This window comes from Artibeus jamaicensis, unplaced genomic scaffold, assembly GCF_021234435.1.
Source record: "Artibeus jamaicensis isolate MK-2021 breed Jamaican fruit bat unplaced genomic scaffold, CSHL_Jam_final contig_327, whole genome shotgun sequence".
In the NCBI taxonomy this organism is placed as follows: Eukaryota; Metazoa; Chordata; class Mammalia; order Chiroptera; family Phyllostomidae; genus Artibeus; species Artibeus jamaicensis.
The window spans coordinates 2,022,388-2,047,801 of record NW_026521772.1 but is presented as its reverse complement, the minus strand read 5'-3'; the positions used below and the strand labels follow the sequence as shown (position 1 = coordinate 2,047,801).

Below are 25,414 nucleotides of genomic sequence, written 5' to 3'. Positions count from 1 at the left end.
CTCCTCCCGGTTAACCTGTCCAGAGCCATGCTGGGGAGGCCAGCGGGCTGGGGGGAAGTCTGGGAAGTGACGTCAGTGGGACAGCATTCACAAAGGGACACGACCCACCGAGGCACACAGAAGAGCAGGTCTCAGCCCAGGCTTCAGGGGGGCCTGTCCCCCAGCCCTCTCTGCTCACGGGCCTGCTGCGGTCCTCCGGGCACCAAAGTGAAGGCCAGCGTCAGTCGGCTCTGTTGGTCGGCTCTGTAGGGGTAGAGGAAGTGGCCTGTCCTCCTCAGGTGGGGCAGACCCTTTTGTTCAGAAGAAAAGAAAAAGGGTGTGTGGGTGTGGTTTGAAATTAAAGGAACCCAGCTAACAGAGCAGGGGTTGAATGGCATTACCACAGGGATGCAGGATGGAGGGTCGCTACCTGCCCAAGTAGGGGGGCTTTTGAGTATCTGGGGCTCCGGGCAGAGGCATGAGGTGTACACAGCAGGAAACAAGGCCCACGGGCTGTGTCCTGGGCTCTGGGCAGGTCCTAGGTTGCAGCAACAAGCGGCAGAGGGGAATAGTGAGGGCAGGAGCCTCCCACTCAGGCCTTTGAATCCACTCCATCCAGCCCTAGCGCCACCCACTGCCACCGTGTGTGAGGGGCGCAGTCACCGTGGACAGCAGGGGAGACACAGCAGAAGCCAGAAGCCGAGGTGATCTTGAGAACTGGGGGCAGGGGGAGGGAGGCTGAGGTGTGGGGAGAGAAGAGGAACAGAGTAGGGGCCGGCGGAGGCCAGGGATGGAGCAGCGTTGGAGGGGGCGCGCCCAGGGCCACAGAGCAGGGGGCAGGGTTCTGCAAGTTAACAGAGCCGGTCCCTGAGGTTTCCTGGCTCTAGGAAAATACTTTGCAAGTTACCTGGGCCTTGTTTTAACCCCGGGGGGGAAAGATGAGGAGGGCGTTGGGCACACACAGAACAGGGGATTTCTCCAAGCCAGATAGGACAAAGTCCCTGGGTTTGACGCAGATGATGAGAACTCACAAAGTCAAGGGCACTAAGTGACTTCTCAACACTACGTGGAAGCTGGACATGAGGCCAGTGTGTATGAAGGGAGGTGTGTGGACTCCCAGAGCAGCCCGGCTCCCCAGGGTGCAGACTGGGAGGCAGAATTTACAGGTGGGGTAGAGTGGAAAACGTTCTTCTGGGGAGCAGCAGTGTGAGGGTGGGGGATCCTCACCTGCCAGGCAGTGACCCTGGAGGCCGAGGGCAGTCCCATGGGCGCCCTGGAGCTGGGACAGCCCTTCAGAGGTGTCCCAAATTGAGGCGCGGGATCCATAGGGCCTTCGATGCCCCCATGGACCAGCCATGGGACGCAGACCGCTGCTCATCCACGGCCGCAGGCAGGGGTGGGGGACGCAGGGGCCACACTCGCAGGCAGTGTGGGAGCTCTCTGAACCCTGCCTGACCTGGTCTTCCTGCGCCGAGTCGGTGCTACTGGGGTGTCCAGGAAAAGGGTGAAGGGGGTGGGGAGACAAAGGGACAGTGTCCAGGTGAAGTGACCAGAGGCTGCCGGCCCTTTGGCAGGACTTGGTAAAGTGCCTGGAGGTGTGCAGTGTGGAGAAGAAGTGCGAGGGTGGGGGACGTGGTAGTAACTGTAGCAAGAAAACCAGACTGGGTCTCTCTGCCCAGAAAGGTGGACCCAACACTAACAGGTACAAGTTAGAAGGAAGCAGATTTTAATTCAAATAAATACGTTAAATACTTAGCACCATCTCAAAACACCGTGCCCCGCCCCAGGGGCAGCTTGTGTCCCGTCCTCTGAAATGTCTGAAATTTCAGTGGACGTGGGGTGGAGGCTGGGGCCGAGGGCTGACCACGAGGTCCTGCGATTTGACAGTCTCCCGGAGCTCCGTGGTTCCCCGGGGGCTGCGATCCTATCAACAACAGCTCCAAAAAGGTCCAGCCTCTCAGCTTGCAGCGGGACAGCGACCTCACCACCCACAAGGCAACAAGGATTTTCACTTCTGGATGATTCTCACGGAGGCAAAGTCCTTCCGCCCACCTTCTCTGGAGCGGTGCTTACCATCCCCCCTCACTCAGACCAGAGCGAGAGGAGATGGAGAACCGAAGGCTGCGGATGGGCCTTTCCAACACTCCATTGTCCTTGCTGTCTGCACTGAACAATAGCCGAGCCCCAGCCTTTGTTCTAGGCTGCTGCCCCAGCGCTCCTGAGGGAGAATAAAGGCCCCTACCTCGGAGGATGCTGAAAGACCCAAGAATACAACTCAGCTTTCACTACATCAATGAGGCGCGGAGGACGGACAGCCTCCGCTGCGCTGTCTTTCTCTGGCTTGCCTCTGGCTGGGCTGTTACAATCGCTGGACTTCCTGAAGTCTGCACTTGCCCTCGGCTTGACAGAATGGATGAGGCTCTGGCTGGAACTTTCCACAGTGGCACCATCCAGCTGTGGCAGGCCCAGCAGCTGCCATTTGTGTGAGTGGATCTGAGACTGGTGGGAGAGGTGGGAGGAGCAGCCGCGGGCCTCTGAGATCTTTTGTTAGCACAGAGCCCCCAGGCTGCCTCACCACTGTGCCCAAGTCCAAGGTCAGAGAGAATGCTTTCTAGGAGAGAGAGAGGGGGGCGGGCCTGTGTGCTACTCTGGAGCCCGGAGATCAAAACAGTAGAAGCCACATCTCGAGTTGATGAGAGAGTCGTCATCAGCAAGAAATGGACTACTGCAAGGAAATGGCCCCAAACCCCAAATTGGAAAAAGTATTAGGAGAGAAGAAGGACGACAGAAATCTGTGAATTTTAACTGTGTCTGTGAACGTTTTTCATAGGCTAGATAAGGGCAGTGAGTGCAGAAGGAGTTAATACTGCCAAAAGGATTAAGAGGAATAAAAATGGTGTTTACAAATATACCCGGGAAAAGAAGCACTTGGGAGAAATAGGCCCATAAATAAGTAAAGGGGATTGAAATCTACTGTGTGCCGGCCTAACAACACGGAGTTGCGGGATTGCTTTTTTTCTGTCTTACATGAAAAATAACGAGGAAATGCGGAGAGTTGTGATGATGTTCAGTGGGGGTCTGCAGCTGTGAAGCGGGGGAGGGAACCCAGGGGACAATGCTGGGGACCCTGCAGGGAGTTCCCCAGGGGATCGCAGTGCCCCCGGGTGGCCCAGAGCCTCAGCGGGGGACTGCCTGCTCCTTGCTGGCCTGCTACCTGCCAGCCGGGCCGATCTCATCCCAGGCTTTCCCTTCCATGGTGAGGGTGTGTCTGCCAAACGGAGCCACTCACGTTATCTAAACAAGCCACTGGGACGTCCCCTTTGTCATCATCGAACTTCCCCCATCCCAACGTCACGTCTGCGTGATCCTGCCCCATTTTCCAACCTGAAAGCTAAACATTTTCTCTGGTCCAGCCTCCCAAGTCCCGCCCCAGTCCCCTTCTGCTCCGTCACCTGCTCGGTCACCTTTCCCTGCACAACTCCAGACCTCCGTGACTTGCCTTCCTGCGTACCTGTATCTCTCCCACTGGCCCAAGAACTCCCGAAGACCCAGGCCAGCTCCTTTTGTTCTGTGATCCTGGTGTCTGTCAGTGCCACACAGACACACAGACAATTTGCTATCCGAGCTGCCATTAGCATCTCCTTGGGTGCAAGGAAACCCGTCCCATCTCAGACCTGTGGAGTCAGACCTGTGGAGTCAGACCTGTCAGGGGGTTGAACCTGGCATTGGCTCAGTGTGAAAGTTCCCTGGGTGAGCCCGCTGCCCGGTCAGGTCCAGACCACCAACCAGTACATCGGTCCTCACTGTGTGACTCCCAGGCCGGCACCGTCTGCAACTCCTGGGAGCTGGTTCGGAAGGCACTTTCTCTAGCCCACCCCAGACTTGCAGAATAGGAAACTAGGGTGAGGAGGCCCAGCGATCTGACTGTTGGGCAGCCTGCCAGAAGATTCTACTGCTCATGACAGGGGTGAGAACCTCGCTGTGCCGGACACAATGCCAATTAACCGTCCCGGAGCGTGGTCACTGAGGTTTGACCCTGACTCAGCAGTCCTCAGTCTTCCCCGCCCTTGGTTCTTCCCAGAAGACCTGCAGTTGATAAGGCCTTGGTTTTGGAATCTTGTTTTCTTTCTTACTCCTATTTTTGCTCTGCAGGAATTGATTAAAAACCAACTCTGTGTAACTCATGGGACTTGTCTGTGGATTGGCCAGTCCCCTGGAGAAGGAAATTTGCAGACATTTCCTCACACTCACATTGCAGTTGGAAGCTTGAGGCAGGCTTAGCTGTAAAAGCTCCTTTACGAATTGAATTCGGTGTCCCCAGGCCACTTTCCTTTCTCCTGTAGGTACTACCTAACTCTCTGCTTCTCAAGACTCGTATTTTGGCACAAAAAATAGGACAGGTCTTCACCTCTTGTCTGTCCTACCTTACCCCTACCCAGCTTAAACAGTTCAAACTCAGTATATCCCGCGAAGAACTCTGAATTCACGTTTTCCTCCTTCAGATGGTGAATGGAGGCCCCACCCCCTTGTGCCCCAGGCAGAGACCTGGGTTTTTCCCTGACTTCCTCTCTCTCCCTCATTCCGCATCCAACCCCTCGCCAGCCCCCATTCATTCTGCTTCCTGAGCATCACTCAGAGCTGTCTGCTCTCCTCTGTCCCTCTGCTCCCTTCTCTCCAGCTCTGATTTCTCGTGGGACCACTCCCTGAGCCCGCTACCCACCCTTCTTGCCTCCACAGCTGGAAATCCTTCAGCATCGATCGGTTACCTTTCAGGAGGAAAAAAAAAAACAGCTCTCTGTGTTTGCACACAAAGCCCTCTCGCTCTCTGGCCCTGCGCCACCCGACCTCCGGCCTCTTGTCCCCGGCTTGTCTCCTGGCCCCTGGGCTCCATGGCATTAGTGCCACCTGCTCTGCCATGTCCATGACTAAATCAGGGCTCGCCTCTCTGGGGACTGTACTTCCCCACGTCTTTCTCAAGTCTATTCACATTCACCCTTCTTCCACCTCTTCTGCAAAGCATTCTTTGGTCCCGGAGCTCTGGGATCCATAATACTCCAAATAGCCCCCCCACTTGGAACATTTTCCCCAAGTGCCTGAGTTCCTGGGCCTGTGGTAAAAAGTGCTGCAAACCTGGTGGTTCAGAACAAGGGAAGTGTACTGTCCCACAGTTCTGGAGGCCAGGAGTCAAAGCCAAGGTGCTGGCAGGGCCTCACTCCCTCAGCAGCTTCCCCCTTGGCCCTTCTCTTCACGTGGTGTTCACATACGTGCCTGTGTCTGCATGTGGCCATCCTTACACCAAACCCGAGTCATATTGGAGTGGAGACCCTCCATACTCAGTATGACCTCGTGGTAACTAATTCATCTTCATGGACCCTATTTCCAAGTAAGGTCATGTTCAAGGCCCTGGGGCTTGCAGACACTGTGCAGAAAGGATTCACAGGGCTCCTGCCCGCAAAGGATGGACACCAGGCAGGGGAGGTACCAGAACAAACAACACACACATCACAAAACACGTATCGGTCGTGAAAAGTATGGTGAGGGAAACAGGACTCAACAAGAAGGACTGAAGCAAGGGGATGAGCAGGGCAGCTTGAGATCTGGTAGCTGGGGACTCTGAGGCTGGGTGCAACTTGAACCTGAGAAGAGAGAAGGCCCCAACCAGACCAGGAGGGAGTAAGGGCTTTCTAGGGCCAGCACCCGTGAGTGGTCCTGTGTGCGGGGAAAGCCCAGCCCCTTTCAAGAACTGCCAGCCACCACAGTTCAGGCACAGTGGGCGGGGGCAGGGGGAGAGAGGCTACGGATGAAGTTGGTGAGGCAGGCATGGGCAGGGAGTGGGGGGCTCGAAGCCCAGGACTGACTTTAAAGGAGGGGAGTGGCGTAATCCAGTTTGTATGTAAAAGGATCCCCTAACCCAGGGCTCAGCCCTCGCCTTCTCTGACAGGCTGTCGGTGACCACGATGCTCTAGGACCAGGATCCTTTCTCCAGAGCTCTCTCACCAACTGTGATTATACTTCCATTAGTATGAGGTCCATGAAGCAGAACCTCCCCATCCTTAGGTCTGTTCATCTCTGAACCCCCACGACACAGGCCGTGACTCGTGCCAGCTGCTGGGTGTGTATTTGTTGAATGAATGAACGAGAGAATGAGTGAATGCTCTCACCTCATTGATCTTCTGTATGACTTTTGGTAATTTAACCTCTCCGAGCCTCAGCGATCTGCTCTGTGACAGAGGGATAAGGGGCGGATCGTGAATGACCGATCAGTGGCCTTGTGGTCCTTGCTGTCTCTTCTACCCACATGGCCTCTGCTTTCACTCCCAATTTGTCTCTATGCCGCCGTCTCCTCCTAAATTTAACGGATTGCCAGCCCCGCTCACCTATCTCCCTGCTGTGCATCTTGCCAGATGCTCGTGGTTAAAACTCCACCTTCTCAATCCTACCTTGTCGTCGCTGCCCAGGAATGGGGGTGCAGCCTCATCTTACCAGCCCTCTTGGCCAGGGCAGCTCAGGGACGCCCCTTGGCCCTCTGGCAGCACCTGGTGGAGGGGATACACCAAGGTCACGGCAAGGACATGGGCCGTGGAGAGCAGTAGGCTTGAGTCCTGGCTCTGCCATGGATTGGCTGCAAGACTTTGGCTACTACTATGTAACCTCGCTTTTCCCATCAATGAAATGGGAATGATACCATGCCTGTGCCTCCCGCTGTTTTTATGAGAATCGGCGAAATAACAAATGTGAAGCACTCGGCTCGTGGGCTCCTAGTAAATGTCCCATAAATAATGGCTTGCACTTGCTCTGCAGTAAAAACTGACAAACAAAATGCTGTGGGCTGTTTATGTGTCATGCTGATCCCATTAGGCCGAGATCGGCGATGGGGACCCAGCCTTTAATCTGTGTGTCCCCGAGCGGTCCGCCTCCTCGGGCCGTCGGAGGGGCGCAGTCACCGCCTGAGGAACAGCACCCCGTCAGCGGAGTTCTCGGTGGCGGAGGCTGTGCCCGAATCACTTCTCTGCCCCTTGGCAGTGTTGACAGAGTGCGTTTTACGTGGCAGTTGGTTAATTAGTATTCTTCAAGTAAAGAAATACGTGAATAAGTGGATGAGGGGTTCAATTAAGAGCAAAACTTGCTAGGGATGTGCTGGATTGAAACAAATTCCTGAGGAAAGGACTACGGGGTAAGGGCAAGCGCTCTGCTCTAAATACAAGTCCTCGATGGACTTTGTGAGGGTTCCCTGGTTTCTTTACCTTGTCGCACTCCCCTGACATTACATTACAGGAATGGAGGGAGCTTTCTCTTCATCCTTTCTCTTCTCTCACAGGACTGTTGTTTGCCGCCCTGCCTTCTGGCTGGAGAGTGGCAGAGGAGGGGGGAGCCTGCTCTCTGCGCCCTCCTTTGTACAGGGGTGTGCAACTTAGCAGTGATAGGTTTTGAGCTGTTTTTCCCGCACGGAGATGGACTTGCACAGATCCATTACTGAGCTTGCGTCTTGTTCATTTGTGAGCCAAGACGGGTGTCCAGGGACACCTGGAGCGGCTGTGCCCATGGACAGGAGTAAGCAAGACTAACAAGCTTTCAAGGGAATTGAACTTGAGACCTGGACTGCATTAGCCCAGGGAAGAAATCAACCGAGCCTCCTTTCGATTCAGAGTCGAGAGAGAAATGGGGAAAGTTCCATTTAGAAAGTGACAAGTGTATTGTAGCCATTGAACTGGAACTGTATTTATTCATTCATTTAATCCCCTTGCAGCAAAAGGAAGGCTCGGAAAGGTTAACTGGTCAGCTTCGTGTGGCTGGCGAGGCGCGGGAATCCACGCCGTGCCCCAGACTCCAGCGGAGATCTGTCTGACCCCAGAGGCCACCCACGAGACTCGAGTCCAGGAGTGATTCACAGGCAGCAGTGGTCTGCAGAGGGCCCCGCTCCCCGTGGCTGTGTTCTGCAGGACTGCTTTTAGGGCCCACAGCAGCTGCCAGGACTTTAAGAGCAGAGGAGGCAGGAGATAGTAAGACCTGTCAGCCGTCTGACTCCTTCCCCTCGCCCCCAGCGGAACTGCCGCGGCTGTGGCAGTGTGTGTGAGTTTGTGTGTAGTCCCCTGTGCACAGGCACACGTATGTATGTGTCTGGGAGGCATCTGTACCTGTGGATGCTTTTATGAATGTACGAAAGTCTCAAATCTGTATAATACTCTTTTAATGGAAATGCTGATCCACTGAAATCAAAACGACTAGCAGTATAAAGAAATAAATGTATGTCTGATGGAGCTGTAATGAAATTTGGGAATCTTAATTCATTGGCAGAGGGGACAGGAAGGAACTCAGGAAGGAGCTCCAGGAACTAGACACGAGCACAAGCTGTTGACGCCCCTAATTCCTGGAGGGGTGCGTGCAGGGAAAGGTGGGGGGCGTGGTGGGGAAAGCGTGTGATCCCATTGCCTCTGTTGTCCCTATCCTGTCCCTGTCGCCTGGGAACCAGATCAGCAGCTGAGAGTGAGGACCAGGGAGGGCAGCGCTGGAGCTTTGAGAAGAGAGGACTGAAATGACAGAGGGGGGCCCGTAAGCAGACCAGGAAGACACGGTTGGACCAGCAGGTAGCGCTGCGAGCCCACGTGGGGTCAGGTGTGAGACTGCAGGGAGCCTGGTCCCTGCGGCTGCCAGCTGCCTTCATTTGCGCAGATGCAGAAACGCAGCCCCGGGGTGGTTGGGTTTAACCAGTGTTGTTGGCCTGCTCCAGGCAAGTAGGATGAAAGGCCAGGGGTGGGGGTGGGGGCCAGTTGAGGGTCCATGGAAGGGGGGTTATGTATCCCTTCTATGGATCATAGAAGGGAAGCTGAGTAGTAAAGAGGGGAGGGAGTACATGAGGGAGGTGAGGGCCAGGGAAACAGTGGCTGCGTGGACAGATTTTAAGTCTTGGGAGGGCAGAAAACTGTGGCGTCAGGAGGCGTGCTCAGGGAAGGTCCTGTATTCGGATTCTTGAATTTGTGACCAGGCAGGGGTTGTAGGCATTGGTTATCTAGACCCTGACCTTGGGAGGGGCGGACGGATGGGGCAGGATGGGGTCATTTCAGGAGAAAAATCAAAGCATTGTGTGATTTTAAAATTAAAAGGGTCATCTCGGTGGCTACTGAAGTCATCAGAAATTATGCAAAAATGTCAGAGAGGACAGTAAGCCAGCCTTTGAAATGTGGGCAGAGGCGGAAGGGGGCCTGGGAGAGGAGCTGGATGGAATAGTCTGATGTCAGGAATCAATGACCTTGACCAAGGGCCCAGAGTCATTAGGGGCAGAACTCAGTTTCCAGCCTCCTCAGTCTGAGTCCACGGCCTATCCTGCTAGCTTTGCTAGTTACTGACAAGTGTTATTCTTCTGTATTAAGAAAAAAAGCTAAATGAATTTGCTTGGCTATTAGCAGACATTAAATGATTAATACAATCACATCAGTGTTCAATTTTTCTTTACGTGAAATTTGCATGTTTAAAGATGAGAAGAGTCAGTGAAACACACCATGAACATCACGACCTGCTTTTAAAATGTGATGTTCGGGATGGGTGCTCTATTCGCCAATGGGAACGCTGGTCGTAATGAGTGATAACAGCCAGTTTGTCGGGCTCGTTCCGTGTGGCAGGCATTGTACTAAGCACGTGTGTCTTCGCTTAACAACTCCAGGTTCCGTTGCGTCCACATTTTATAGACGAAGGTACTAGGGCTGGGCGACATGGAGTGACTTACCTCAGGTGGCGCAGCGCAGTGAACGGCCTCACCCGGGACCCGGCCTGCGTTCTGTCCGCCTCTCAACCTCCTGTGCAGTGTGGTCTGATTCTTTACCAAGTACCTGCTGTGTGACATTGTCACTCCAGACAAGGATGGCACAGCAGTGACAATGACAGGGTCCTTTGTGTCTGTGTGTGTGGGGGACAATAACTAAATGTGTAATATGTGAATTTCAGCTGCAGGTCCTTAAAGGAGCATGAGCAGTGCTTTATGTGACAAGGGGGCATCCCCTACTCTTGGGCACGGGGCGGGGGGAGGTCTGCTTTGGGAATGACTTTTAAACCAGCCTTGAAGAATAGTGGAACTCATCTGAGTGAGTGAGACAGGGAGAAAGTCCAGGCGAAGAGGCGACATACACAAAGGGCCCTCTGGAGGCCTGGAGCGTCCTGGAGAAACTTTGGGCTTCCCTGTCCTTGCCATTGAACTTCGGACAAAGCCACGGGTTTACCAGGTGACCCAGGCGTCATTCACTGCAGTACTTCTTCCTCCCGGAGCTGGTGCTGGGTGTGAGTACAGCAGCCCATCGTCCTCATCCCATCTCATCTCATCACTGGGTAAACTGAGGCATGGGGTGTTTTCAGCCAACTGCTTATGCAGAGAAATCATTTTTACCATTTTTCTCTTTACTCCTCCCTTGTTTCTGACAAACTGCCCCTTTTCATCAGCATTTTAAAATACCTGTATTTTTCAGACCGTAAGATGCACCTAGCTTATAGGTAGAAAATAGGGAAAATAGAAGAGGAAAATAGGGGAAAAATTCGGAAGCAAAAAATGTGGTAACATATTTAATAACATAAATAACATAGTATTCCACCGCTGTAAGTATAAGCAGAACTCAACAGCAGCATTAACAACCATTATTCTTTCCAAATTTGGTGGGGGGAAGGGTAGGTGTGTCTGATAGTCTGAAAAAAATACAGTAAATCTCTCTCCTCTATTTCACTGCTCCCCCCGACCTTGCAAAGGCATTTACCTGGATAAGGAAAAGAAAACAACATTCGCTCAAAAAAAAACCAAAACTATGCATGGATGTGAAACCCTAAATCCCACACCAGGGCCCTGCTCCTGTGAGTCAGCGGGTGGAAACATGGGAAGCCTTGCTTCCACCTCATTTAGCCACGGACACATCCCGGTCATTTGTCAGATCCTCTCTTTGGCAACAGGTGGAGGAATACAAAGGTTCCGAAGAAGCTCCTAGGTCCCAAAAGCTCATCATAAAACGCCTTTTTTATCACCGCCTTCCACTGACACATTCTTTCCGTCTACACTGAACTGTGTACACACTGCTTCCATACCTACATGTAGTCTCTCTACCCTCGCACTGTTTTGTGTCTGTCTGTCTGTTTATCCATCCATCTATCCATCCACCCACATTGCACGTATTCCCCTCCTCCTTCCCCCGCAGTCAGCTCTCTGCAGGGTAGCCCATCACCGCACCCTGACCTCCGTTTGCAGGTGCCACAGGTAGGTGGGAAGGTAGGACCAGCGCTTAATCAGAAACATCCTTTGAAGGGTTCTTGTCTTGAGCAGAAGTGGTCGCTTTCTGCACTGGGAGAGCCATTTGTGAAGGGACCGTCCGGGTCCTCGGTCAGCCTGGCCCTGCCGGGTGTCCTCACTCGGTTGGGTCCAGGGCATATAGGGGAAGAAATGTACAAGTGACCAGTCAGGTCAGCGCCCAGCCCGACACCAAGACCGAAGGAAAAAGCCTGCACAGCTGTCCTGTCTCGGGGAAGAGAGGGAGTGGGGGAGAGAAGCTGGGAGCTTAGCAATGCTAGTGTTCAGGAAAAACTCCGCACAGACTATGGCGTTCTGGGAGGCGGGAGGGAAAAGGCAAAGAAAAGATTGCTAATTGTCCTGGGCACGCACGGTTTGCATGGGTGTCCTGCTGGCTGCTGTGCTTTCCTGACAATGGCCCTTCGATCCTGCTCCTGCTTGAGGTTGGGTGTGGAGGGAGCGGACTCCCAGCTGGGTCCTGTGCTGGCTGCTGGCCGGGGAGGCCTCTGCCATCTGTAGCTGCCCACCCACCGGCGTGGACAATTTCCAGGGTCTTGACTTGTCAGAACGAAGACATAAACAAGCCACCTGACTTCCTTCTGAGTTTTGATTCTGCTGATTTTCCTAAATTGAGATGTGACTGGCCTGCTCAGTGCTGGGCAGAGGGTGTGGCGTCCACACATTGAGGCCAAAGTCAAGAGACTGAGGGGTCCTTCCAAGTGCAAGGTCACCTGACTGGACATTGCCCCTGAGCTCCCTGATGGGCGCTCTTCCTACGGTACTGTTGGCACAGTCCACTCAGCCATGCCACCCGTTCTGGATGGAGGTGGCTCCTTGTCACCGTGAGCAGAGAGAAGCTCAGGTGGAAATCACTGTTTTGTTCGACCTCCCCCTGCCCCAGCTGTAGCCTGCAGACCAGATGGGACTGGCCCTCTGCGTAGAGTGGCCCAGGCTGCTCATCCGACCGGGGGCACTCTCTGGGGTCAGGCTCTCCAGGGATTGCTCTTTCCCAGTGAGCGGGTGTGCCCCTGAGGGGTCTGAGCCTGTGAAGAGACAGGCCCTGGAGCTGCAGCAGGCCTGTCTCTGGGATGTGCCATCCCCGTCGTGACCGAAGGGAGCCCATGCAGTGAGAAACTGAGCAAGGACAGAAGGACAGTACTTGGCGCCCTTAGGCCCTCCTTCTGGGCATACCGAGCAGTGTCCCGCTAAGCCTAGACACGTGTCACAATGGCAGGCCTGCCTGGCCTTTGGGGAGGCCAGCTCAGTCCACTTACTCGACACAGAGCCCCATGCAGGCCTTTCCTTCCAGCTGGTCCCCGGTAACTCAGCGCCAACGAGTTGCTGGTGCTTTTAGGTCCGGCTCTTCATCCCTTTGCCCCTGCCTCTTCCTCTATGGCCCCTGGAGCCTGTCCACCCGCGTGGTCCCCCAGGGATCACGCTGGGCAATCAGGATGCATGATCTGACACAGCCACTGTCACCGTCACTTAGCTTATGCCCCGTCACCCCATCCCTCTTCCTCTCACTCACTCTCTCCCGTCTGTCTGGGCATGCGTGTGTTCCTTCAGAAAGACGGTAGGTCCCTTCGAGGGGAAGACTCTCTTTATACCAACTCCCGTTGTCTGGTACGCAGCTCATACGCCAGAGACGCTCCATAAATACTTGCTAAACAAATCAAATAAGAATCCCCAATTTCTCTGACAGATCACTCCGGACAAGTGGGAAGAAAATGAGTGAATTCTCTCTTCATCCCGTTGCTGGAGAATTCTCCGGCTGACTTCTCTTTCCCTTTCACGCGCCGCGCTTTCCTCTCTGTGTGCATTTAATGTCCATGCTGCAAATCAGAGCCCTGCAAAGCAGTCACTGGGCAGGACGCAGGTGGGGGTCTGGCCTCCCAGTGCTCCCTGTTGCTGTCGCTCCGGCTGACACACGTACAGGTCCCATCTGAGTTAAAGCCTGGGGTGGCTGTTGAATCTGCACCTCTGGCCAAGATGCCTCTTTCTCTAGGGAAATTGGGGGACCTCCTCATTCTGGTATTTGTAGTTGACTCAGGTAGCTAACAAATGGACTTCTTGAGCCGATGCTTGCATGACACGAAACACTGGACGCTGTTCTGGCCACTTTAACTCCATGGACCAGTTTCTCCTTGTAGCAACCTCACCAGGTTTGGAAGGACCCAAGGGTTACCATCAGTCTCATTTTATAGAGGAGGAAATGCGGACTCCCGTGGCTGAGGGACTTGCTCATGGTCACAGTGCCAGTGGTGGGGAGGCTGGACTGAAATAGGCAGGCTGGCTCCGGAGCCACGTCCCAACCACTGTGCTTGGCCACCTCTCCATGTGACCGGGGAGGCGTCGCACTGCACATCTGCGGCCTTTGGGTCACCTTCCTCACCACGGGAGCCTCTCCAGAGCAGGAAGTCCCTTTGACCTGACCTGCCCAGCGACATGGTGGCCTGTGCTAAGTGACTCTAGCCTCATTTCATCCCCCAAGGCTTGACTGTAGGTTTATTTACGTTATTCTACGCAATTAATCGTTCACATTGTAGTCGCGCCCATCCTAAAAGTTGGCTCTTCAAAATTCATTTTCGAATAACCTAGGAACCATGCCAAGAATTCACTCTAATTGCACATTATACTGTACCAGTCTTGAGTACTAGAGATGACTCAAAGGCAAAATGTATGTTTTTTGAAATCATTAAACGGATAGTAAGTGAGACGTGTTTTCTCCCGAGAGAGAGAGCGAAAGTGGCTTGTCTTTCTCTTGGTCACCCTTTCTAGGTGTCTGGGAGCATCCGGGACAGACCATCATGTCTGGACTTCTTCTTGAATTAAGTCACATTATTTTTAGCTGCTCATAAACCAGCACTTCCTGTTCAACAAGAAGAATCAGACTTCAGCTCTGCTCTGTGGGTTTACCTTCAATGCACAGAGCAGCATATTAAAAAAAAACACATCGAGGAGAGCTGTTTGAGGCAACGGTTATTCATAGGACAGTATTTGGGTACATTCTGGGGGCTGATTCTGGTGGCCTCAGAATAGTTCCAAATTGAATTCCAGGAATAAAGTGTTTATAAATAGTAAGCGTGCAGAATGAGCGCGTCCGTCCCAGGCTCTCAGTCCGTCACGTACCGCATGGGCTCTTTCTGCAGCTGCCAGTCCCTCGGTCAACGGCTTGGGCTGAGCTGGGGGTTCTCACCCTCAGTAGACCCAGCGCCCTGTGTTATAACAAATGCTTTTTTAACCCCTTGTATAACCCTTAAATGATGCTCATCAATGATAAAATCGATGTACAAAAGATGTTTCAAAATGAAGCATCGTGCCTAGTAAGAAAGTAATTTATGATGATTTAAGTGTTTTAATGTGCAAATATTCTGGAAGCATGAAAATCAGAGAAGCACAGGTAAGGGACATTGGCAAGCAACATGGAGGCACTGGCCTGTAATCAATGTAAAGGCAGTCGAGGCCGATGCCAAGTCCACGGTGGTGATCAAAGACCATGAGCAGTGCTGAAGGCAATGACACGCTTTCCCAGAATTATAAACAAATGGTAAAGCTTCTAGGTGACCATGTATGACCTTCCCCCAATTTATAGGGGAGCTCTGCACCCAGAAAGTTCAGCACTCGTTAAAGTGGCGTGAGCGGCTCTGCTCCTTTGAGAACGATGTCTGCAGCTGAGCCCAGATGCCGATCAGCAGGTTCTGGTCGCTGTGAAGGAGCAGCGGTCCGCTTGGAACTTTGCAGGACGTGGGAAAGGGGGTGTTTGCTGAGCCGCCCGGAGCACGGCTCCACTCCAGTCTCCCCAAACCTGCCAGCAGTGCCCTCAGTCACTGAATCATCATGTCGTTCAACTGCCGCAGTTTCCCAAACGCCTTCTAGTGGGTGACACCCCTGCACCCCACTGACAGTCGCTGGGTGAATGCCTAGTATCGGGCTTGGCCCCAGACAGTTATGTGGATTTATTCTCCTGACTCTTTATAGTCCTTGAAAACTAAAAACCAAAGGCTTGTCTGCAATAACACCTTCAACAACTGGGTCATCGGGTTAGTGTAACTGGTCATATGTGTGGTCTGTGTGTCCCTGAGAGCAAGGGCTCAGTTGTCCAGGGCTTACACGTCTAGTCCCGAACACAAGTCCGCGCTTTACGGAGTCTCTCTCGGATGAGTGTGTAATTGTGGGGTTGGACGCCTTGGTGAGTGAGAAGATAGATACTATTCGATAGCAATAGTTGTGTTTCAGGGATATCTAGCACCTACGTGCTTCCCAGGGAGACCGTAGTTAAGGATGATTTTTAAAATACCATTTCGTTGTTTCTCTTTGAATAACAAATGACAGTCCAGTTTTTGAGAACCTCTGGAACCAGAAGGCCCACGCTCTTCACGTCGTTCTGAAAAAGGGAACATGTGAAGGGCCCGTATGAGCCTTGGCCTTGGGCGCCAAGTTTTGCTTAATCTTCACCGTGGTCTCTGAGGCAGCCGTGATTAACCCTGTCCTCACGAGCGATGGCGTTCTACCCAACAAGACAAACCATCTGCCCAAAGTCAGACGGTTGGTTCAACAGCGGAACAACGTTTGAACTTGAACTGTCTGACTCCAGAGGCTTCACTTTCCCCAACAAATCCTGCTGCCCCTCTCTTAAGTGAGGCAGAGCTCAGTTTTCATTCAACCCACATCTGAAGGACCATGAATTACGGTGATGGGAGGTACACCTTAATACAGTCCTCAATATGCAGTTCCAGTCGTCAAGTCCATTAAATTTCCCTCTCCTCCCGGGTCAGTGGTTTCTACATTGATCCTGCTCTTGGTTGGGGTCCAGCATTAGGCTCTTGGGCAAACTGACATTAGTGAGGCTCTTAAAGACAGGGGCTCGGTCCTCCTTGTCTGTGGGTCTCTGGAACCCAGCATGGCGCCCAGCACAAAGTGGGCGCATGTTCGAGGAGTGTTCGTCGAGTCGACTTTAACGGAACGACGTTTCTGTCCTTTCAGGCCTTGGCCTTACACGATATTCCAGCGAGGCTTTGACCTGGTTTTGGGAGAACAGCCTTCTGATAAAATATTCAGGTGAGTGGCTTCTGTGTGTCCTCAAGGCCTACTACATCCCCGTGTCCCACAGGGTTTGCTTTCCTAGCAGTGAAGTAGAAGACGGTGAACGTGTCCGTGGGTCCTGTTGCCCTTCTAGGAACAAAGCGTTTGTCCCCGACTCCGCCACAGTCATGCCCAGTGACAGTGTGGAGGCCTTTGTAGTCACACAGATCCCGTCCAGGTCCTGGCCTCCTTTCGTGCCTGCTCTCTGAACCCCAGTCATTATTCACTTAACCTTTTGGTTCCTCCAGTTTCCACATCTGTTAAATGGGGCTGCATTCCCCGCCTGGCGCCGCTGTTATGGGGAAGTTAGGAGATGACGCAGGCAGAGCCCCTGTCACAGAAACTGTCACCCATCACACAGTCTGGCGTCCCTTTCTGCCTCTCTCTCCGCTGTGCATCTGCCTAATTCACACCTTCCTCAAGTCCTACGCTGCTCTGCTTGAAACGAATCTCTCCGCTCTGCCACCTCCCCCTCCTCCCAGCTCTACTTCATTAGTATTTTCTTTTATCTACCACCCTCCCGATTAAATTAGATGTTTCTATTCCCTCTCAAATTTCTACCGACCTACCCGGGAATAGCACGTATTAGAAGAGTCAACACGCAGAGGAAGGATTTGGATTCCAGCCATGCACTATTGGATTTTCATAAAGTTTAATTCACACCAGGCTTTAGCTGGAACCCATCTTTATTTCCAAGCTAAGATCTAATCATCCATTTATTTTGTTCATGTATCCCTCCCTGAACCTGCATTTGCTGAGGACCACTGGGTGCCAGGGACTGTGCTTGGCCTGGACGGTTGGATAGGAATCCATCTCCCTGCACGAGAGCGCCCTCTGGTGGAGGAAGTAAATAGTCCTGCGGGAGTGTCTGATGGCAGAGGACGTGCTGTCAACCCGGTGTTTCAGAGGAGTGGTCAACAGGCCAGGCCAAACTTGCACCCTTTCCCTGCATGCATACAGTGTGCTGAGTTCACATATTCACTGCTGCCTTTCCAGACCCTTCCCCCAGACCCTCCTGTCAGCTAGTCCTGGCCCAGGTGTCACTTTTGCTCCTGCATTTGCTCCCGGAGCTGGCTCCTTCCCTGCTGGCTGGGAATGGACTGGCCTTGGCCACCGCGGTGTTCTCCTAAGGCACGCTCTTAGCCAAAGCGCAGATTTACAGCATCACCGCCTCGCGGGGCCTCCCCTTCCCCTTCTCTCTCCTGATTGTCTCTCCCGGGGCAGGTTAAGTCACATTTATGGCATGGGCCACGGGCTGCTGTTGAGGATTTGTGCTACAAGAGAAGTCAGCTGTGTTCCTTAGACTCTGATGTGGGCATTTAAAGCTTCCAGCAATGATTTACTGTCTGGCTGACTCCCTCCCCATTTGTTTCACTGCTGGCCTGCCAGGACCTTGTGAGGGTGGTAAGGATTAGGCAGATGAGGACAGCCTGGGGCAGTGGGGCTGGTTACTGCCAATACCTTCCCGCTCCCCTAAAAGTCAGAAACTAACCCTCGAGACTTTCCCAAGGCTGCCGTGAGAGCAGGACTTGCACAGAAACTGGTTCTGTCCCCACAAGCACCGCCTACTCTCTTCAGGTTTGTTAGCTGCCAACCGGACGTGCCTCGGGAGGTCTCTCTGCAGAGGGGATCGGCCGGGTGGTTTGACCCAGGCAGGAAGCCCTCTCGGGAGCCAGTGTGCCAATCAATGAGTGATTAATCCTTTTGGTCGCTGGCAGGACAGTCACAAACCTCTCAGATGAAATCAATGGATTGTGATTTCCTGGTTTCAGGTATTAAGAACTTGAACCGAAACCACTCTGGGGTCTGAGCAAACCCAGTGCCAGTGGCCTGGAAAACCGTGTGCCCTGGTCAGTGAGGCAGGTCCTTAAAGAGGCCCCTGACTCTTCACTCGCTCTGTGCACCAGCGACTTCTGATGAATTCCAAGCCCGTGCATGCTTCCCTGGACCGCCGAATACCATTTAAAGTTTGACATTCAACTCTTCCCACAGCTGAATGCCAACACACAGCTCACTTTTAAAAGCCTGCTTTCTCCTGTAGAACCTTCAAGTTCTTAGCTCTGTCTTCTAACTGACCCACTGCACCCAGAAAGAGCACATTTTTTACTCTGTCTTTGCCCCTTACTCTTTCCTCCAGCCAGAATGCACGGTCTCTTCCTGGCACGAACACTGCCCGTTGCCATGGCGCAGACCATGTCCCAGCTAAACTCAACCTCTGCGGGGCATCTGCTGTTACAGGGCGCTGTTTCAGGTGCTGTAGCTGTGACCAAACAAATGTGACTGAGGTGTGGTCCCTGACTTCACAGGGGTCTCATCCAAGTGTTGTGTTACATCCTTCACCCTCCGTGGGAAGAATCCCCAGGGTGCTTTAACATGACCGGTGACCCTACCCAGCACGAACCGATTCATTCAAAACTTGCGGGAGGTGGGGACCAGGGCATGCGTGTCTTTTAAAAAGCACCACGTAATTCTAATCTGCACTCAGGGCGGGGAAACCCTACTCTTGAGCTTCTGTGACTCACAGTGGCTTTCCTCCTCGAAATGTCTGTAACATGCTGGCTGTAATGTTCACCTGTCAATTATTTTATTTCTTATTTATTTATTTACTTGTTCAATTACAGTCATCCTCATTTCCCCCTATTACTCTCTCCTGCCCTACCCAGCAGCCCCCCAACTCTCACATTCCACCCCCCCATTGTCTTTGTCCATGGGTCCTTTATACATGCTCCTTGACTTGAACCTTCTTCCCCTTCTTAAGTTGTGTATTTGTTTCTGCAGTGGAGTAGTGGCCTTATCGAGGGAAGGGGCAATATCGTATATGGCTTTGACTATTAAATATCTAACATGGAATTTTGAACATGGTAGGTCTTCCGCAAATATCCGTAGATGATCATTTCAGGTATCTCCTAAGGACTTGGACCCCGGTGAGGGAAAGACCTGCCACTCAGCCCAGCCTGGGTAATGTGCAGTCGCCAAGGACCTGGGAAGGGTCCAGGCTTAGTCCCGGAGGGTCCGAAGGGGAGAGTCTGAGCCTCCCCACCAAGCCGGGTCTGGTGCCCAAGACATTCTTTCCACGGCAGCTGAGCCCAGTCCATCCCATGGGACCTCCGGGGCAGGCATTCCTTCAGACCCCATTTCTCTCTCAGAAACCCTCCTCCCGAGGGCGTCCCTGCCTCCCGGGGACCAGTCCCTCCTTCTGGATGTCTGTGGGAGAGAGCGGGGGGCCAGGCCGTGAGCCATTTGTCCACTCCCTGCCCCGTCCACTGCACGCCCGGCCACAGCAGAGCACAGGCCTGTTGTGTCCACTGCCCCCTGGCCAGCATTTGCATCTCAACAGAAGTTTCCAGCTCTCATTTAACAAGGCCGTGTGCAGGGCTCGGCCCACCGCTGAGCCACCAACTGTGACAGTCCCCACCAGCTGTCGCGCGAGCAGGCCCAGCCTGGGAAGGCATTCCAGATGCTCGCCCGACTTCTCTTGGGTGGCTTTTCGAAGCTGTTCTTGCCAAATCAGCACGAATGAGGGACAGATGAGATTTCGGGACACAGTTTTCCTCTGACAGCTTGTGCTATATTTGGTTTTTGGAGTTACTAGATTTTGTGGATAAAAGGGAATTTTAGAATTTCATTGGCACGGGCCGGCATGGGCCAGAACGCTGCTGAGAGCCATGCTGGAGAGTCAAACCAACCCCCATCTTTCCCAGTTAAGGGAGGTGACCGCGGAGAGGCCTCTGAATGTCTCTGCCCACTAGGACACAGATGTCTAAAATGGGGCCGAATGACCAAACCCGGGGGGCTGTTGTGAGGGTAAAGGAAGCCGCCCCACAAAACACCTGCCCCTTGGAGAGTCCCCGGGAAAGGTGAGTCTCGGCCCACACCTGCCTCAGCGTTCCCTGCAGGGTTTCACCTTGACCCTGCCAGAGATGGAAGATGACACTGTCTTTCTGGTGAACCCGGGATGGTGTCATGATTCAGCAGCTGCTGTGCACTTTGGAAGTTCCTCCCAATGTCAAGCCCAGATCCACCTTGACCATGAAATCCATTCCAACCCTGAGGCTCACCTATATCTTGCTTTAAAGGAGGGACCGTTTCCGCCACTGCTTCTGCCTTTATGTTTGAAATCAGAGATCTGCCCCAGTAGCCTGGGCAAACTAAAGAACAATCTGCTTATTGATCAGTCCATAAATATTAATGAGTGGCCTCCTTGGGCCAGAAATTGTATCAGGACCATCTTGACCAGCACTTTACCTTTACATTTGAAATTTGAGATCTCCCCCAGTAGCCTGGACAAACTAAAGAGCAATCCATTTATTGATCAGTCCATAAATATTTATAGAGTGACCTCCTTGGGCCAGAAATTGTGTCAAAGCACTGTCCTCTGCCATCCAAGGTAGCACATTCTTCATGTGGTGGACACACGTGAAGACGGGCACAGTTCATGATCTCAGGTCAGCAGGGGACCGTGTGCTCATGCACAGAGGAGAGAGTCCCTTGCTCAGCATGAGGGTTGAGTATGAACATCCTGGAGGGCTTCCTGGAAGGGGCGGGACTTTAAAGGAGTCTTAAAATGAGTGGGACTCCAGCAAAGAAGACAGGGGAGACAATTCAGGAAGAAGAAACACTAGGAGCAAAAGCAAAGAGGTGAGAAATGAAGGCATCTTTAGGGACTAGAGTCAGATTCCACAGAGTGACATCTTTGGCACTGTGGTCATTGTTCTGTGGGCCCCGGGTGCCATTAACAGTTGGAGAAAGATGGAGCTTGCTTTTTCCTTGGAAACATTACTGCGTGCAGAGGCGGGAGGGAAATGGAGATGGATGGACATGGACTCTCTTTTTCCAAAAGAAAAATTCACCATCAGAAAGTGCTGGAACTGCCAAAATCTGTTCCCTAAAATCTGTTACGTAAATCCTAAGCTACAGGCCACAGACTGGCTGCTGCACCTCAGTGCAACACTTCTAATTTTAAACCCAAAAGAGAAAACAAAAACTCCGTGTCCCAATAAATGCTCCCCTCCCCGGTACCGTTCACACTTGGCCGAGTTCCCTCCGAAACAGTCCGTGATACAGCATCGGCGGGTCCGCCCACCCTGCCTGGGAGAATGTTGCCATCTCCAGAATGCTGGTCACAAAAGGCAACGTGACCACAGCAACTTGCAGTTGTTGACGCCAACCCACACTTACCCTCAGATTCCCAGGTTGCAGGCACCTCGGGCAGCGTCTTGCCCTGAATATGGGTTCCTTCATCTTGCCAGATGACCTGTGTGTTTGTGTAAAGGGGCTGCCAGGCTTTCCGTTGTGCCAGCTGTTTACACAAGAGTTTAGTGGTGGGTCCCCATCTACGGTTCCCTTAGCAACGGGCTTCCCTCGTCTGGTGCAGACCCCTCCCTGCACAAAGCTTGCCCACCTCTTGTCTCACACCCCTGTGGATGGGAGGAGTTGAGCGCCTCCTTCAGAGCTGCCTAATGCAGAGGTTTGCCCGGCAGGTCAGAGACTTCAGGGAGCCAGAGCAGGGTGTGAGTGGGGGAAATCTCCCAGACCCTGGCCACCTCCCTCCTGCTCGGTGGTTCTGCCTCCTCCGGGCACCTGTTCCCTCACATTGTCTGCGGCCAGCGTTCTAGAGAGGATGGCATTTCTCCTACAAGGCCACCCATCCAGCTTTCTGGCGTCTCGGGGAGCCCTGGGGAGCAGGGAGGGGTGACTGCGGTTTCTGGAGAGTAAGGACGGAAGCGGCCCTCCGAGACCAGCACGCCTGTGGAGCCCTTGGGGGGGGGCTCTGTTGAGTGGTGTGCACCTTCCTGGTGCCCTGCTCCCCCACCCCCCACCCAGTTGGAAGGGGCTGAGCTCGCCTGCCCCAGCCCCACGATGCACCCCAACACACACTGGCTGTTACCCGTGGACCAGCTTTGACTGTAAACACAGAGCACTTGAATACCTTTGAAGTGAAGTGAGAGAATAAATAAACAAATAATCTCTCAAGGTCTCTCTAAGCTCTCCCTTGAAATGCTGATTGATTCTTTTATTCCTTTTTAGCCCATGTTATGAGAATGAAAAAATACCCAAATCTTCCCTCCCTGAAGTTAAGGCAGTTCGCTGTGGGGGGTGGGGTGGGGGTGGAGGACGGAGATCACTCCTGGGCCTGTCTCCTTCTTTCCCTTCTCTCCTCCCTGGCTCGGGGCTTCAGAATTCCTGTTCCCACCGCTCAGAAGCCGGAAAAGCGGAGCTTTCCTCCTCCTCTCTCCTGGGCAGGGTTCCTCCAGGCACAGAGAAAAACCATCGCTACCACTGCGCACGTTCAGACCGAGGGCTGGGTTGGTGGGAGGCAGCCTCTTCAGTTAAAATGCTTCCCGTTATCTCCGACTGAAGGCAGGGGAAGCCCGGCTCCAGAACTGAAGGAATCTGGAACTCGATTTCGTGTAACTTGATACAAAACAAACCACTTCCAACAGCCGGTGCGTGGGTGCTGTGATCCGTTCCCCAGCTGTCTGGGTGTGCGAGCGGGGGGTGCCTCTCCGCCTCCCCCTCATGCCATGGTCTCACCCACAAAGCGGCCACTGGCCCTCCTTTCTGCAGAGGATGAGAAGGCTGAGAAGGCGCCAGGTCCCCCCGCGGGGCGGTTGTTGCCCGGCCCTAACCACCTGGCGTTGGGTGTCCCTGCAGATTCACCTACACCCTTGGGGAGGGCATGTGGCTGCCCCTCAGCAAGAGTTTTGTGATCCCGCCCGCCGAGCTGGCCATCAACCCCTCAGCAAAGTGCAAGACGGACATGACCGTGATGGAGGACGCTGTGGAGGTCAGGTGAGTCCGGCGGGGGCTGCTGAGGCCCAAACCTGGCTCAAGAGGCTGAGTGAGAAGCCACGTGAAGGTGGAAGGTGCTGGGAAAGGAACCCTGAGCAGCTGAATAGAGAAGGTCGCGGGCTGCCTTCCCGGTCCCCCCCACGCAGCGCCGGGATCCACTCTATCTGGATTGGTATTGCACACCCCAGGCTCAGACATGGGGAGAGGGTATGAAAGTGGAGCTTGTGTGCACTTCCCATGTCCCCCATGGACTGACAGGCAATCATTTGTTCATTTCCTCGCCCAGCTGGGACCTCCTACTCTGACCAGGCATCGTTACCACCTTGGCTCCGTTCCCAGATATGGAGAGTGTCTGTCATTTGTCAGTTCAAGGCTCAGAGTACGGTTGATCTCAGGTTTTTGCAGGAGAGAGTGAGACAGGACCTGATGGGCCAGGTAGGAACAAGGAATGGGGTCCCCATGGCGACTCCCCGCTCCCGCTGTCCTCCCCACAGGGAGGAGCTGATGACCTCGTCCTCCTTCGACAGCCTGGAGGTGCTCCTGGATTCCTTCGGGCCCGTGCGGGACTGCAGCAAGGACAACGGGGGCTGCAGCAAGAACTTCCGCTGCATCTCGGACCGCAAGCTGGACTCCTCTGGCTGTGTGGTAGGTCTGCCCGGGCGGGGTGTAACAGGGACGGGGCGCAGGATGAGACACCATGCGGACGGGTGGACGGAAATACACTGTGAGTGAAAGAGAGGGTCAAGCATAACCCTCCCTCCTTGAAACCGCCATCCAAACTATGAGCTTTCTTGTGGCAGAAGTGAGAAGCCAGTCACCAGTCAGGACGTCAAGAAGGATTTATGGCGCACCTGCTAGGTGACCTGCAGCTGTCCAAGGGACATCTCGGGACCTATAGACCGGGATCCTTTCCCATCTTGCAGTCTAGTGGGTGAGGGACACCCCCAAACCACTTGAGGACTAATTAACTGCTTGACGATATACTGTTGACTCTAATAGGAAATATGCTACACTTACTCATATAGGACATTTTGCAGGCAGAAGCCCTGCCTTCTGTCTAGAGTCAAATTACATTGATCGCAGTAGGAAATTTTAGGAGAAACCTGCCCAGGTAAATGACGCCAAGAATGGTAGAGAAAAAATTAAAATATGTCCCCCTTGAGACCATGACAGTGACCCCCTACTTTGCTAAAGACGGTTGTCTACTTTGTACCTGTGGAGACTTGGGCTGTGTGTAAAATTCAAGGGGCCAGAGAGGCTGTGTGGACTAGCGTGGACTAAGGTGTCGCCGGTGCCGTGAATGAAGCCTGTTGAACCGTGCGGGTAAATGGAGCTGGGAGCAGACAGAGCCGTCCGCCGCTGGGGCCTTCGTGTTGTCGTTTTCATGCCCACCACACTGATGCTGTTTCTAGCCCTTTTCCCCTTGAAGGGAAGGACGCTGCAGACCCCACAGAGAGGAGAGGGCGTGGGCAGAGAAGGAAGGCAGGAGAGCCAGGCATGAAGTGGGCACAAAGGAGAGGGAAGGGGTTTCACGGAGACCCTCTGCTCGTCAGTGTCTGCAGGCAGGGCCAGGAGCTCCCAGCCCTGAGGACGACAGGGGGCGTCGTCCTGCTTCCAGGTCCAACAGTGGTGCTCTCGGAAGGGGACTCGGAGCAGGGGCCAGCTGTGAGGACGCTGCGCCAGTCCCAGCACTCACACCCTGCTCTTCCCCGTCTCCGGGCACCTGCCCTGCTCAGGGAGCCTCTGTCCGTCAGAGCAGGACATGCGCCTGGGGCCCAGGTGGGGCTCTCTCCTCGAAACCCTCAGGCCTCGCCAACTTGCGCAGATCGGGACGAGTTCACAGGGGCCTGAATCATCAGAGCAGGGAGAGAAAGTGAAGAAAAGGGAAAGAAAGCAACTAAGTGGCAGGTCGGCAGAGAACCCGGCAGATCCGGGCTCTTGGGGCACACGCGAAGAAATGTCCCAAGGCAGCGGGGGGGGGGGGGGGAGGGTGTCAGTCCACGCTCCCCTCCCTGGGGCCGGTCCACTTCCCAATGTCTTCAGCAATGAGCTTCTCACCTCGGTCCCTCCGGAGACAACCTCACCGTCTAGTGAAGACCCAGCTGGGACACTTTTATTTATATTTTAGGTTTTGTTTACTATTCAGCCTGCATTTCTTTATCCAGGTTTCAGCCCGTCACTTCCCATTGCTCTCTTGGGTCGTTCTAAGTGCTAAAACACCCTTTTAGTGTTGTAGTGTGCACGTGCGTGAACATCCTTCCCTCCAGCACGCTCACGCACTCACGCCCATGCACACGCGCAGAC

The 25,414-nt window shown here is 53.6% G+C and overlaps 1 protein-coding gene across 1 annotated transcript in view; it reads left to right on the top strand.

Annotated features, from left to right (window-relative positions):
* The window catches only part of ASTN1 (astrotactin 1), a 280,642-nt gene that overhangs the window by 168,868 nt on the left and 86,360 nt on the right, over positions 1-25,414 (top strand). Inside the window, exons 9-11 of the mRNA XM_053663736.1 lie at positions 16,220-16,294; positions 22,973-23,110; positions 23,605-23,755. Coding sequence (XP_053519711.1) covers positions 16,220-16,294; positions 22,973-23,110; positions 23,605-23,755 — 364 coding nt within the window. The remainder of the gene's footprint in view (positions 1-16,219; positions 16,295-22,972; positions 23,111-23,604; positions 23,756-25,414) is intronic.